Source organism: Dysidea avara, chromosome 5, assembly GCF_963678975.1.
Source record: "Dysidea avara chromosome 5, odDysAvar1.4, whole genome shotgun sequence".
Classification (NCBI taxonomy): Eukaryota; Metazoa; Porifera; class Demospongiae; order Dictyoceratida; family Dysideidae; genus Dysidea; species Dysidea avara.
In genome coordinates this window covers 11,925,911-11,940,062 of record NC_089276.1, presented here as the reverse complement: position 1 = coordinate 11,940,062, position 14,152 = coordinate 11,925,911, and the positions used below count along the sequence as shown (strand labels likewise).

The 14,152-nt window shown below is 37.7% G+C and overlaps 2 protein-coding genes across 3 annotated transcripts; both read right to left on the bottom strand.

Annotated features, from left to right (window-relative positions):
- Positions 1-1,431: 1,431 nt before the first annotated feature.
- Positions 1,432-10,963, bottom strand: LOC136256286 (ubiquitin-conjugating enzyme E2-24 kDa-like). Of its 2 annotated transcripts, XM_066049207.1 has the most exons (6): positions 10,858-10,963; positions 9,153-9,203; positions 8,654-8,786; positions 8,045-8,089; positions 7,837-7,939; positions 1,432-1,586 (listed from the first exon to the last, which is right to left on the bottom strand). In XM_066049207.1, exons 1-6 carry the CDS (start codon positions 10,932-10,934, stop codon positions 1,489-1,491), a joined length of 507 nt encoding a protein of 168 aa, XP_065905279.1. In that variant the 5' UTR covers positions 10,935-10,963; the 3' UTR covers positions 1,432-1,488. The 2 variants fall into 2 exon arrangements, with proteins under 2 accessions (XP_065905279.1, XP_065905280.1); XM_066049208.1 differs by lacking the exon at positions 9,153-9,203 and having other exon boundaries at positions 10,858-10,951.
- A 1,039-nt stretch (positions 10,964-12,002) lies between these two features.
- LOC136255781 (membrane-associated transporter protein-like) lies at positions 12,003-14,139 on the bottom strand. The gene has a single exon (XM_066048674.1). The coding sequence runs from the start codon at positions 14,046-14,048 to the stop codon at positions 12,309-12,311; it is 1,740 nt and encodes a 579-aa protein (XP_065904746.1). The 5' UTR covers positions 14,049-14,139; the 3' UTR covers positions 12,003-12,308.
- Between the last annotated feature and the right edge of the window lie 13 nt (positions 14,140-14,152).

Here is a 14,152-nt window from a genome sequence, read left to right as displayed (position 1 = left end):
TTCTCTGTGATAAACCCTACACAGTGTGTTTAGATCAATATTGTGAATATTGCTGTTAGCGCTAGGCAGTGGCTGGTTTGTTGAAAAACCTCGTAATAGATTTAATTTGTTGAAAACCTTGATAATAAGGTCACTTTATTTGTTTTATGACCACAGGTTTTCGGTAATAGGGCTACTTATCATGGGTCCCATAGGTGGCCCTATTAACGAAGTTTCACTGTATTTCTACCATTACTGTATTTGGCAGGTGGTTGGGATGCATACTGACCATACACTATTCATAACTTGACGTCCACACACAAGTCACAAAGATGTCCATGATGCATGATGTATGTAGCTGCTATGGTTGATGAAAAGGCAGATCTTGGGCCTAAATACCGGTGATCTCTAGACTAGCAGTGAAGAATCAAGTAAAATGCTTCTGACAAATTATATAGTGAACTAACTGATGCTTTCAGCCAAATTAGTCAACTACAGTTAATGCTATAGACTTGGTTGTTCTGAAGACTTTTATCATGACTAACCAACATCTTGAGGTCGGTTGTGGGTGAAAGCAGTACAGTGCAAATCTGTGATCTCCCATAGCCTATATAGGTACAATTTCAGGTTTGCATGTGTCATTAAAGCATTGAAATACCTTTCCATATCCGGTCATACATCATACAGTGTGGTTTATGCTGAAACTTACTTTTGATGAATTTTCAAGGTAATGCTATAGCATGTGCAAGTTGAACTGGATCTTGAAGAACAGCTAAAAATTAAGAGTGGACTGTTTTCTCAAGAGAATTAATATTTCAGCCAACCAGACGATTAGTGGTGAAAGCAAAGGTGTCAACAACAAACATGTACCATTTGGGTCTGTAATGGACACTGCAGTTTTATGACTTCCCCACAGGAAATGTATAGTGAAAGTTTTGATTGGCCATAAATATTGTGTCAGACATTTAAATGAAAAAGATTTTGAAATATTTTTAGTGGGCCAAGCAGTGCTACAAATGAGCCAAATTTCAAGGTTGCGTGTAATTGCATCTGTGAGTTATGAAATGTTTTTGAGGATCCAGCTCAACGTGTACATACTTATAATATACTGTATTAGCTATTTCCAATTATGAATCATCAAAGTAAGTAAAATGAATGACCTCTTTTTGCAAATTCAGTCACATAGAATAAGTACATAAAATTTATTTATTGTTGTTGCCACATACTCACAGTAGTGCAACTGTTGTATACATGTTCACATATTACACAAAATAAATGAAAATGTACACACACACACACACACACACACACACACACACACACCACATGAAAGTTTGGTGGAAGAAAACTACGTAAGATGATTAGCTATGACAAAAGCTTTGGCTAAATACAGCAGCTATAGGCAAGATCGTTTTCAGCAACTATATTGGATGAAAGACTTAGTTGGTGGGATTTTGTTTGTCAAATCCACCAAATCTTTCAATGATATGGCATATCAGACTGTATTTATTATTGTGCATAACGTTTCGTCCAATTTCTAGCAATTTTGTCATGAGTTCTCCTGTCATTGATAAATTGTGTTGCAATACTGCCAACCAGTGGATCATCTGTAAGATAATGACACACATAATTTGTTCGTGCAATATGACAACCTAACCTAACCGTATAATGAATATTACTGGATTTTGGAAGAAAACCATTGAATACAACAGACATGTACAACGGACGCACATTTGTAACATATTTAAAAACAATGAGTAAAGGATTTTCTACAAAACAACCTCACGCAAGTTTCTAGTGATGCCTGTACCACATTTTTACCATCTAATCCAATACCAATACATTTTAGGTGGAGATTAGTCAATACCAATACTTTGCCATAGAGGCATTCACACAACTGGTATCTTCACTGTTGTTTAATAAGCTAATGTCAGCTATGGCTTCAATGAATCTTGTTTTGTGGCTTACTGCCCAAATTATTCATGCACTTTATATGTTCTTCCTGATGTACTTACTGATGATCTTTCTTCAGTGATACGCCTTCCTACCAGTGCGTTATGTATATGTTAAAGCATAGCCGCGAGTGCTATATGAAAAATAAAGTACGAGGCGCGCGGCCGAGATGCTAATAAAGCACGAGGCGAAGCTGAGTGCTTTATTAGCATCGAGGCCAAGCGCCGAGTACTTTATTTTTCATATAGCATGAGCAAGGCTATGCTTTAAATGATTTATGGAACTTTCTAGTCGTGTAGCTTCACCATACACTAGGACTCGTAATTAACAAGCGTTGCACAAACTATTAGCAGCCTGAACGCACACAAACTAGTTTAACAAAGTAACTCACGCGTATTTCACCATAGTTTGGCATAGTAGACGTTCATTGCGTCTTTTGGCAGGTTTTGCTCGCAACCCACAATCGATTCTATTGTGAGTCACATGGTGAAGTATTTCCGTGATATCTCCAGGAGTTGTCTGTTTACATTAACAAACGTAACAGCAACGTTACCTTCTCCCACCCATCATCGAAGCATTTAGGTATGTCTATAAAAGTAATCCAGTGGTAGAACTCGTATTGGCTGAGGTGATTGATCACTCAGCGCGGCGAGGCTATCAGCCTTCACCGGCTTGGGTGATTAGTCGTACTGGCGCGAGCCCCGTAGGCTATTAGCCTACACTAAGGCACGTGGGCAACTGTGCTTTATTGCCCACAAAGAGTGCTTTATTGCACCGCAAAGAGTGCTTTATTCACAATAAAGCACTCTTTGCGGTGCAATAAAGCACTCTTTGTGGTCGATGAAACAGTTGGCCGGCTGAGAGTGTACTTTATGAAATTTAAAGTACACTTTTCCCTTTGATCTCGCCCACGCAAAGTTCTATAAAAGTTATTAATACACTCGCTGCGGTCCGCAAGAGTGCCATATATAAATTATGGCACTGGCGGGGCCTTTGAACTGCCCACGCAGAGTGGTACATATTAGGATAAGACTATACCTTAATGGGTTCACAAATTCATAGTAAACACAAGATTCAATTCTGCATCAGTAAGTTATGATTGTTTATTTGGCAACAAGTGGTGATGCATAAAATATAAGTGTCAACTTTGTCAAATCATTGTTATAAATTGACTGAATAAAACTTGTACTGAACATATTCAATTCATTTAATATATCGTGACTACCGTGATATAAGTCCCATAATATCATGTTATTACATTTTCATATCGTGGAATCACTACCTCCCACACTACTCAACTTATGAAGCTGAAACTTGGCCAGTCCATTCCTCTGTCCCTATATACATAACAGAGAACCAATGAAATAAATTTTGAAAAATGTGCAGACATTGACGGTTTTCTATTGAATTCAGCCTTACATTTTAACTTGTTAAGGTTACGGGATACGGAGCGACTGTCAAACAAAAATTTATTACATAATTAAGGCAGGCTTGGTGTTGTTGTGTTGTGCATCAGCTGGTAACAGGCTTAAATTGTTGGGAGAATCATAGCATGCTGACTGGACAGGTACAAGAAAACACGCATAACAGTACAAGATAACATAGAAACAACACACTTAGCAACTGGCGCACCTGGCGACATTTTCCTGAACCAAAAATCAGGACTGTCAAACTAATTGTTATCATTTTGTATAAACAGACTACTAGTTTGGCTTCTTGTCTAGGTCTTGACGGAGCCATTTGTTAGAAATAATGTTTCTAGTGCTTGTGATATCAATTTAAAATTAATTTTGTGACCACAGTGTCTTGCTTTAGGCCATATTGTAGTCATATTTCAGCAACTATACACATTATTCACAAATCCTCTTGTCAGTCCCTCACAAGTGATGTTCTTCAAACCTTATAATTGTTAGTAAGTTCTCATGGTTCTTCATTGGTCTGATTTTTGGTTCATAGTTTTCACTAATTGGCATGGGGACAACTCATGTTTCCATAACAACATTTGAATTCCATGTCGATTAATGATGCATAAATATTTGATAACAATGCATTAAGAAAAATCAAACCCCTAATCATGAAAAATGACTGATAGTGTACATGTGGAGTTCACAGTATCCCGTAACCTTAAATAGATAAATAATAAAAGTGACATACCGTAGAGTCTGGTTGTTAAGCGCATACGCTTAATAAATGTTTGACGAAAAAATTTTAAATTAACATATACTTGTTAAGCGCATGCGCCTAATAAACATTTTATGATGGATTTGTTCCTCTTGTGGTGGTATGGTTTGCAGTTGCTTCGCAGTTTGGCTCAGTTTGTGTTCAAATCCTTCGTGAATAGCATGAATTTATAGTTTAGATGACACCGTTACTTTAGTGGAAGGTACGCTATTAGGCCATATCGATGGCCACACCTCCATATATCGCACTAAATTTCGTGCCTTGCACTGTTAGCGAACCCTTAGCGTTTCTTTCTTGTACAGCTGCAACTAGCGCTGGATTTTCGTGTTCATCCATACATGCGCTTATCAACCATGGTTAAGTACCAGAACCGAGTGTGCGCTTAACAAACAATATGCGCTTAATAAATACATGCGCTTAACAACCAGACTCTACGGTACCATGTCTGAAAGCAAGGAAAGGGGAATGTGGTGGATTCATTGCATTAGTAAATAGATGTCATCACTTAACATACTGGCTGTCTATTTTGGCTTTCATGCATACATTGTACATACACATATGTGAACGGATCTGCAAAAAACCCGACATAATGGTGCATTTTAAAATCCCTTATTATTGAATATTTATAATCTACTTAGCCGAGTGTATTCTCTGGCCAAGTTTCAGCCTTGTATGCTAACAACTTTTGGAGTTACAGCCCTACAAAGTAGCAGCAACAGAAAGATCGATTTGTACAGCAAGTATTGGGAAAATAAATTACAGGTGCTTACAAAAACGACTGTAACTTACAAACGCAATGCAGTACAGAGTTGCAACTTGCACCATCATGTTCGCCATGAATAGGGGAGTCCATTACATGGTAGGTTTTCCTCTTACCACTTTTCTTCACTACATACAGAGACGAAATCAGCGAAGAAAAATGGATCGCGTATGATCGCTTCGACGTGACGTAAACAAACACTCATAACTCGAGTATCCTTTAAGCTACTGCTATGAAACAAAGATTTTCAAACTCAACTTGAGTAGGCAAATAAGATGATATCCATTTTTTTACACAAAGAACAAAGCATTTAAAAATTTTACGATTTTTTTTTTCATTTATGCAAATATTTTACCCATTGCAATCAATAGCCTATACTGAAAATTTAGGCTTACACCATTATGTCGGGTTTTCGCAGATCCGGTCACATATATACTATACTTCTGCATGTACAGTATATTAAAACAGGACTCAAAAAAGTACACATGCATGGGCCCATTAGCATACTGCATCTCAAGATATAGAGTAAGTATGCTTGAGCCAATTATGCTTTGAAAAGAGCCTATTATGTTTTTGAGCATCAAGTCTACTATGCTCAAAATTATGTTTTCAAAATCAATTGAGACTTTTCCATTTTCCGAACACACCTACGGTTCAATGAGTTACGATAATGGAGTTACCAATGTGCAGTGGTGGACCTTAAAGATAAACTTATGCTGGCACAGTTTTGGCTAGTAAAGCATCAAGCATTGTGTCAGCATAATTGGACAATTTACAAGACTTTTAATTTAAATGTGCATGCCACAAATGCAACGAAACACGAACACACTACACATTATATATCAAGAAAATGTGTAATGTTATTATTTTCTGGCTGATTGTTCACATTTTGCAAAACAAGATCGAGACACTCTAATGGAGTGTTCACTTACTCTAATACAGCAGTCAGGAAAGGCTGATATACTCCAATAAAACAATCAAAGAGTGCTTGCATGATCAACTTAGGGTTTGAAATCTTCACTTGTTTGGTTAATAGCACCCCAGCACTTTAAGGACTGTCATATTGTAATCAGTGTTTACCCTGAAACCTACAAGTTTTATGGACACGGCGCATTCTGTTATTTAGCAACTTTGTAGTGTTGACAAAGCCCCAGGAAGCTATTAAAACTTACTCACCTCTCAGAAATAAATAGCACTAACAACACAGTGTATAGAACTCTAGCAGCAGGGTAATTGTTTCAATGCATGTACGTGACATATTTTCTTTGTGACGCAATCAATAAAACAATCTTGTTTCTGAGTCGCATCATGTGATTCTGTGTATGATATGATTTGATTAGCACCATAAATTTTACTACAATCAAATAGGAGAACCGCAGCAAAAATTTTAGAGCAATTTTTGGCTATCTATACACTAAGTGATTATACCTGGCTTAGTTTTCATAACATACAGTATTGGCCTTGTATATCATAAGAATCACAAAAATATATTCCACTCCAAGTGTCACAGAGTTACATAGCTCTTTGTTGACTGCCTTTATGTTTAGAAAGATATTATTACAGTGGTCCTCCATTATCCAGCCATTGATTATCCGAACTGTGAAGTAGAGGTGGGTGATAGCAAAATTTTCACAAGACGATCGATAGTAATGAAAATGTCACGATAACGATATGTATCACGATAGTGTCTAAATGACAGATCAGTAGTTAGCTGCTTGTACAATCGAGAACTCTGTGAACAAACTCGCTATTTATACATTGTTTACACCTACTCATTGCTCCTTTCTTGTGAAAATACAAGAATATGGTTCATGAATAGAACTATTTAGTAGTCATTTAGAAGTGTTACATCCATCACAATAGTGTAGAGGCTAAATATCATGATATGATTTGAAAATTTATATCTCAATACTCAATATTTTTTTACTATTGCCCAGCTCTATCTACTGTGAAGTGACTGTTCTATTAGAGTATTTTAACTGAACTCTGTATATACATGTAAAATGTATGGGCTTTGTTTATCCGAACCACCACTTTAACCATTACTAGCATGCACCTGGTGTGCACTAACAAACAAATTCCCAGGTCCAAAATGACTTAAACACCCAGGTTTACAGTACATAGCTACAGTAGATCTCTTGGTTATCGATACCCACATGTATCCAAAATAAACTGATGGTGTATTTTTCAAGTGTAGATGTATAGAGGAAGTGTATGTCTTATTAGAATATTGGAATGAGGCAGTGAATTGGATGCTAATAAATGAAGTACAATCATCTGAACAATTCACTTACAGTTAAGTGCATCTGTTATTATCATTGCCCAAGACCATTCGGGTTCGAATAACCAAAGTTTTACTGCATAAGGTGACTAGATTAGGTAAACGTAAGGAAAACGCCCCAAGGCCCATACTAGTGATGATGGAAGATGAAACATCAAAATGGAAATGTTTAAAACAGGCCCCCAAACTTAGGAATGATTCTAAATTTTGCAACGTTTACATTTCTCCTGATTTAACTTTAGAAGAAAGGCAAGAGAATAAGAAATTGTATCTTGAACTAAAACGTTGTAGGGAGAAAGGTGAAAAGGATTTAATGATTAAAAATGGCAAGATAATCAAACAAACCTCCACTAGTAACCAGCAAAGTTCATACATACATATGCGTACACACACACGCACACACACACACGCACGCACGCACGCACACACACACGCACGCACACACACACAAACACTGGAACCTTTAGTCTTTCACCTGGACTCCCCTGTTGTCTAAATCAGAGACACATGGCTTGCAATCTTTTAATAATAATGAACTAGACTAAAGTGGACCACTGGACTGCCTGGGAAATGGTTCCACTGTTGTACGTATGTGTGTATATATTCGTGTGTACGTACATACATACAAACGAACATACATACAAATATACATACGAAAATACATATACACGTAAATACATACCAGGGTTACATTGCTGCAACAAGTATGAAATAGACAATAAGATTTTCTTAATACTGAATGCAGGCGACCACTGTTCTTTAAGAATATCCAGACACACCATGCCCTGCAAAAAGCAACAACCATAAGACTACGAGCAAAAATCATAATTTCAATTCTATTGCGAACACAAAACATTAGGACACCATATCTTACCACCACAAACTATTACCTGGCTGTTTATATTGCAGTGATAAATCTTGGTTCGAAATATCACCTAAAATACACAGTAATAGTAACAATATAACACACATGCGTTAGAGATCATTCAGGAATTGCAAGCCAGGTGGAATAATTTGGGCTATCCTACTAAACACTTTTAAAAAGGATGACTGCTCAATCAGAGGATTTTGGCACTAGTGTACATTCTATAAGTGTATGTTCTATTAGAGTAATATTAAACATTCTACAATGAATTTGCCCAAAACAAATTATTTGACAAATTGAATATCTTAATACCAGTGGTGCTTGGATAACCCACTGCATGTGGCTACTATTAAGAATGCAATGTAAGTACAATAACTGCATTAGGCTGGACATAACTCAAACAATAAATTTTGCACAAGGATGTGCCAGTCAGTGTGTGTGTGTGTGTGTGTGTGTGTGTGTGTGTGTGTGTGTGTGTGTGTGTGTGTGTGTGTGTGTGTGTGTGTGTGTGTGTGTGTAGTGTGTGTGAGCGTACGTGCATGCGTGTGTTCACACATGCATACATATCTAATTGTTATAAATAAAGGATCACACAATAACATTTCCGATATTGCACATCACAACAAATGCTAACCTTTGGAGGTTTGAAAGGGTATTCTGGTGAAAAGGTTAATTCCACAAAGAACGTTCCACCTTCATACGGTGTGTCAGGAGGACCAGTGATTGTGGCTACCCACTGGAACAGGTTACCACCTTTAGGTGAAGCACTAAATTGATTGATAAAAGGATGGTATGAATGTAACAGTAAAATTGTGCAAATCAAATTTAGCAGGAAAATTTTTTACATAACTATTTCTATTGGATGTGTAGACTATAATTTGGTAATGAAATACAGTGTACTATTGTTTTTTTTTTGTGTTTATTTTGCAATCCTTCCTGTTAATGGTAGGTTTGGAGTAAGAGTCTTTTCTCAGTTCTCATTTTAACTTCATTAAATTAGTACCCATGGTCACTTCTTGTTACAGTTTATCTGGATATTTTCCTGTACTTTTGGGAGTCAAGTTACTCACGTGTGTACAGATAAATTGATACTGGACAACAAGTGTTATTGTAAGATTACTAAGTGACCTTACTTGCAGGATGGTAGTGGGCTTTGGTCTACCTCAAGCAGTTCCCGCTGCAATCTGTAGTGTAGACACAAGAAAACAGTAGTTACTGAAGGATCACACAGTATAAAAGCACATTCAAATGAATAGTGCAGTGATGCCACTCTGCTGAAACCTCGGAATTTCAATGTATATCTACATATTGTACTTAGTGCTGGCTGTTGGTTTAATCAGACAACGTGTGAAATCCAATTACATACAGTTCATTTTGTGTACTTGCACAAAATTTTATACATAAAAAGCAGCCCTTTAGGTACACGTGTTGATATCTATTTATGGCTTCTTGTACTTTAAATGGCCCGAGTTGTAGTATACATCACTTGAAAAAAAAGGTTAATTATGTGCTGGTGTGACAAGGGGGTGTCATGTCGACACACGTTGCAGGTAGATCTGTGACCGCAGTCAAAGTCTTGACTGGGAAAATTTTCACCTTGACCCTTATACTTGCAGCATTTACCGTCTTTGACCTGTGACTTGAGCGTTTCTTGTCAAACTTTTGACCTCTGCTTATTTCTTCTGTTTTCCAATACACACCTGCACTTGTAACCTAGTACAATATTTTATGCTACCAACAGCTGAGAAAAAAAAATCATTGTAATCACGGCGAAATGCCTGCTCAAACTTTGAACATCTTCTTGGAGATCCTTACTTCTTGTGAGTTAGGTATAATTCTGTAAACTTGATAGCTACATGTAGTTTTCGATTGTGGGTTTCAAACTTTCCATCTCCTACTGTAAGAGCTATTTTGTGACCTGGACTGTTGACTTATTTGACCGCGGTCGCAGATCGACCTACAGCAAGAGCCAGAGTGGCACCCCTTCTGTGAGCTGTAGGTAGGAGTTGGCACGCTACAATCCTTTGTATCGACATGGACAATACTGTACATCTGTATTATATACTTCTCCCTCAAAACGAACCGGGTGAGGAAGTGGGACTAGCCATGGAGGTGTGTGTGTGTTATACTTGTGGCAGCAACTTATCATTCCTTAGTCTCGCGTGGCCAGACCGCTTTTTTCCATGTATTGGGTGGAGAAAAAAGGGTCTGGTGCAACTCCAATAACTGTTTACTTCTGAGCCGTCCCCAGACACTGGGGACGCTAATTGAATAACATTGGCCGCAAAGGAGGAGCCGATGACGTCAGTAAGTAAACTCGAGATCTGTTTATCCTTTAAACGAATCTTAATTGCTCCGGTCTCTTTTATAGTGTCTTGAAAGTTCATCCTCATCGTGTAACAAGACTCACAACCGGAGCAGGAGTGTAGGAATACTTCATAGTTTTACTGACGTCATCGCACCTCCTTTGTGACCAATGTTATTCAATTAGCGTTCCCGGAATCTGGGGACGGCTCAGAAGTAAACAGCTATTGGAGTTGCACCAGACCCTTTTTTCCCCAGCCAATATACGGAAAAAAGCGGTCTGGCCACGCGAGACTAATCATTCCTGGCAGTTGTCATCGCAGTAATAGGCTTTACCTTCTCTGCAGTGCGCGCCAAGGGCTCGGTCCGGTTCCACCAAATTAAAATAGGTGCTGAATCACGAAAGAAATGTGTATTTTGTTTTGTACCATGGATACTTGGATCTCAAACTTGTGAGAAAATTTTCACACCGTGAAAACAGTATTTTCTTCTGTCATTAATTTATACAAGTGTTATAACAAATTGTTTATTTACCTTTTAACACACATGTTACTGCAGGGCTTATCATTGTTGCTTTCACCCGCGTTCGGAACCGAGTTCGGAACCTCCATAGTATTCCATTTAAAGCTGGCATGAATAATTAGCGCGGGCCTCTTGAAGTTTGACTGGTCTCTCCACCATAGATTTATAAACCCTGGGGTTTATAAATCTATGTCTCCACCGAGCCATACGGCTACTGAGCAAGCCTAGCCATCTGTAACCTAGCTAATACCCTTTTGCATAAACAAAGTATGGACATTAAATTAGTTAGCTACTGTGGTTGCATGTCAGTGCTCAGATCATAGATTTATGTATAAACCCCAGGTATCTATGTTCAGATCACTTACATTTGATTTAGTGTACAAATTGTCGTTTAACCATTGATCTTAGCTACTGGCCTCCAATACTCAAAATAGCAATGTGGGAGAGCAGATTCGTATTCTTTATTATAAATTAGATGGCTCACATGACCCAGAGGTGGCAATGTTCTTGGACTACTCTCAGTGCAAAAAATCTTTAGAAAATGGTGATGTGAGCGGAGATGCCTAATTGTAGGTTTATGTAGCCTAATTTTTGCCTGGTTAGCTATTCAGTTACAGTAGATGCAAAGCAGGTCCCTGTTGATCTTCCCAATCAGTGACTCAGTCACAGGAGCAAGTGACTTTAGCTAAGCATAAATTTCCATATAATTGTACACATAAATGACACAGTTAGTTACGTACATGGTTTATGCTATGTAGCGTACATGTGAGACCTTGTTATAGCTATAGGTTGACTGCATTATAGCTACTCTATCGGAGTATTTAAATCATTTTGCTAGTTTTATATTTTGACAATTCCCACAAAATTGTTTTGACCTTTCTGCTTCCATGCATGCACAGTGATCTAAATCTTCAGCAAAATCATAAATGTGTGATCTTGCATGGCTATAGCCATAACCACACAGCTATACATTTATATGTAACAGTTTAAATTTCATATACTTTAATGATATCATTAGTGCATGATGAGCCTATATAAGAAGTTCTTGCTCACAATAATATTATACATAGCCCATTCCACCAACACCACACAGATGACCTTGTGGTCACAGACAGCAAAGTAATCCTTGTTCCCTTAGTGACTATGTGTGTCTAGCAATAATATACAGCATAATTTCCTCAACATATTTTTGGTACAAATATTTTTCTTTACATTCTTTTCAGAGACGTTGAAGAGTGCCACATAAAATGGTACACACAGTAATTTAGACAAATTGAATAAAAATGTGAAGTTTATATAATTATAGTATTGATACAAAGTCAACATAATGCGTTAATAAATAAAATAAATAATAATTTGCTTTGTGGATATTTAATTTAGCCTGTACTTGTGACTATACAATAGCAATTCTGACTAAATCTGAAAATAATATTTTACAGATAAAATATACAAAACCATACCAGCTACATAGTATCATCTGGTGTATCACTAGAGGTACAGGAAGTACCTTTATTAGCTCCTTGAGCGGCAAGACGCTTCTGTTTCTTCTTGCTGCTCCAACTTGTAGGAGGAACAGTTACAAAACAAACGACTATAGCTCCAATAAATGATATAGCACATGTGAAGATCATGACAGAAACTGCACTACCATATACGTCACTTAGTGGTCCATTGATTGCAAGTGCCAGTACTTGTGCTACGTATGTTGAACACTTTAGTACTGCACAAGCCCTCCCTAAGATTACAGTGTCTGCGTAAGGCCATATTTTACGTAGTAAAAACTTCTTTGCTTCGTATTTTGATGTCAAAATGAAAGGAAAAGTCAGCATCACGGCATTCATCACTGCTATGGCTGGAGAAATAACAAATACAACAACACGGTTAGGACTTAGAGTTAGTATTCCACTTTGAATCATCAACAAGACATATGCTGTTACAAACAGTGGTCTCATTCCAACTAGTTTTATTAGTGGTCCTAACAACAGTGATACTACCAGTCCAACTATTGCTGAAACTCCCAATATAAGTGATCCAAATTTTACACCATCAGTATAGTTGTGATATTCTGTGCTGTTTTCTGGGGCACTCACATCACCATTAAATGTAATCTCTCCTATGTAATTTGTAAAAAAGAACACCTGGCTAAACAATGCCAAGAGTCCAAAAAAGTTTGCGGCACATAATATAACCATTGATGAAGACATTAAGTGTATAAAACGTAGGTTTCCTAACAAGGAATTTACTAAAGAATATATACAATTATGCTGTCTTGTGGATGCGCTGTCAACACCATTCTGATCTGGCTCATTAACAAAGGAGCTGTCATCTCCTTGTGATACATGGCCATTACCAAAAGCAAGTTTAGAACTTTTATCTAACTGCTCTTGATGGCTTGGATCTTGTTCCTGAACACTGACACAAGCCAGTTTGATGGACTTATCTATGTCTGCTGTGGACGCTACAGTATTTTCAACGTCATTTACATCACCATTGGCCTCCATAGGATTAATTACTGATAACTCCACTTTAAATATGGTGTCTTCTTGATACCTTGAGTCTTGTTCTGGAACACTAAACAGTGTAATGATAGTACAAATCACGGTTACTATGATTGTTAGGCCAAACACAAATTTTACTTGCAGACTGAAGTTATCCATTGATGTAAACAGAGTCGACCAATTCACTGCTCCAATTCCAAAACCTGTTGCCGCGCCTACTGATAAACATATTGAATTAATCACATTACCTAACACAATCTGCTTTTGAGGAATTACATCTAAGGTGTATGCTCGATATGCCACCTGTAGTGAGCCTAACCCAAAAAAGTCTGTTACAAACGTTGCTATGATTACCAACGGAATAAGTGCAGCATCTCGTGATGATTCATCACTTACTAAATCAGCTATGTCTTCCACAAATGGGAACAGCATTAGTCCAAAGAGACACGCCACTGTGAATGTTACCATGAAAGGTCTTCGTCTGCCCCAGCGACACTGGCATTGGTCACTCATAGACCCCAGGCATCCTTGAATAATGATGCTTGTTAGTGGGCTAATTGATAACAGCATGGCTCCATAGAAGGGTGACACACCTATGCTCAAGATGGCTGGAAGGAAATAGGCTCCTTCAACTGCCAACACCAGGTCGATGGATCCAGCAATGACATTCAACGCAACAACTCGAAGCAAAGGTAAACGTTTCATAGTAACTCAATATTAATAAAGGTCCAGTTACAGAGCAAAAGTGACCTTTCACTGCCGGCGAGACATTCTTAGCGCACATAATTCCATGGAATAATTTTCAGCGC

Excerpts from the sequence above, each read along its gene's own strand:
- LOC136256286 (XM_066049207.1), bottom strand. The coding sequence starts at position 10,934 with ATGGAGGTTCCGAACTCGGTTCCGAACGCGGGTGAAAGCAACAATGAT. Across the intron at positions 8,787-9,152 it reads AGCCCACTACCATCCTGCAA|TGCTTCACCTAAAGGTGGTA; the intron begins GTAAGGTCACTT and ends CAATCAATTTAG. Across the intron at positions 7,940-8,044 it reads ACTGCAATATAAACAGCCAG|GGCATGGTGTGTCTGGATAT; the intron begins GTAATAGTTTGT and ends TGCTTTTTGCAG.
- LOC136255781 (XM_066048674.1), bottom strand. The coding sequence starts at position 14,048 with ATGAAACGTTTACCTTTGCTTCGAGTTGTTGCGTTGAATGTCATTGCT.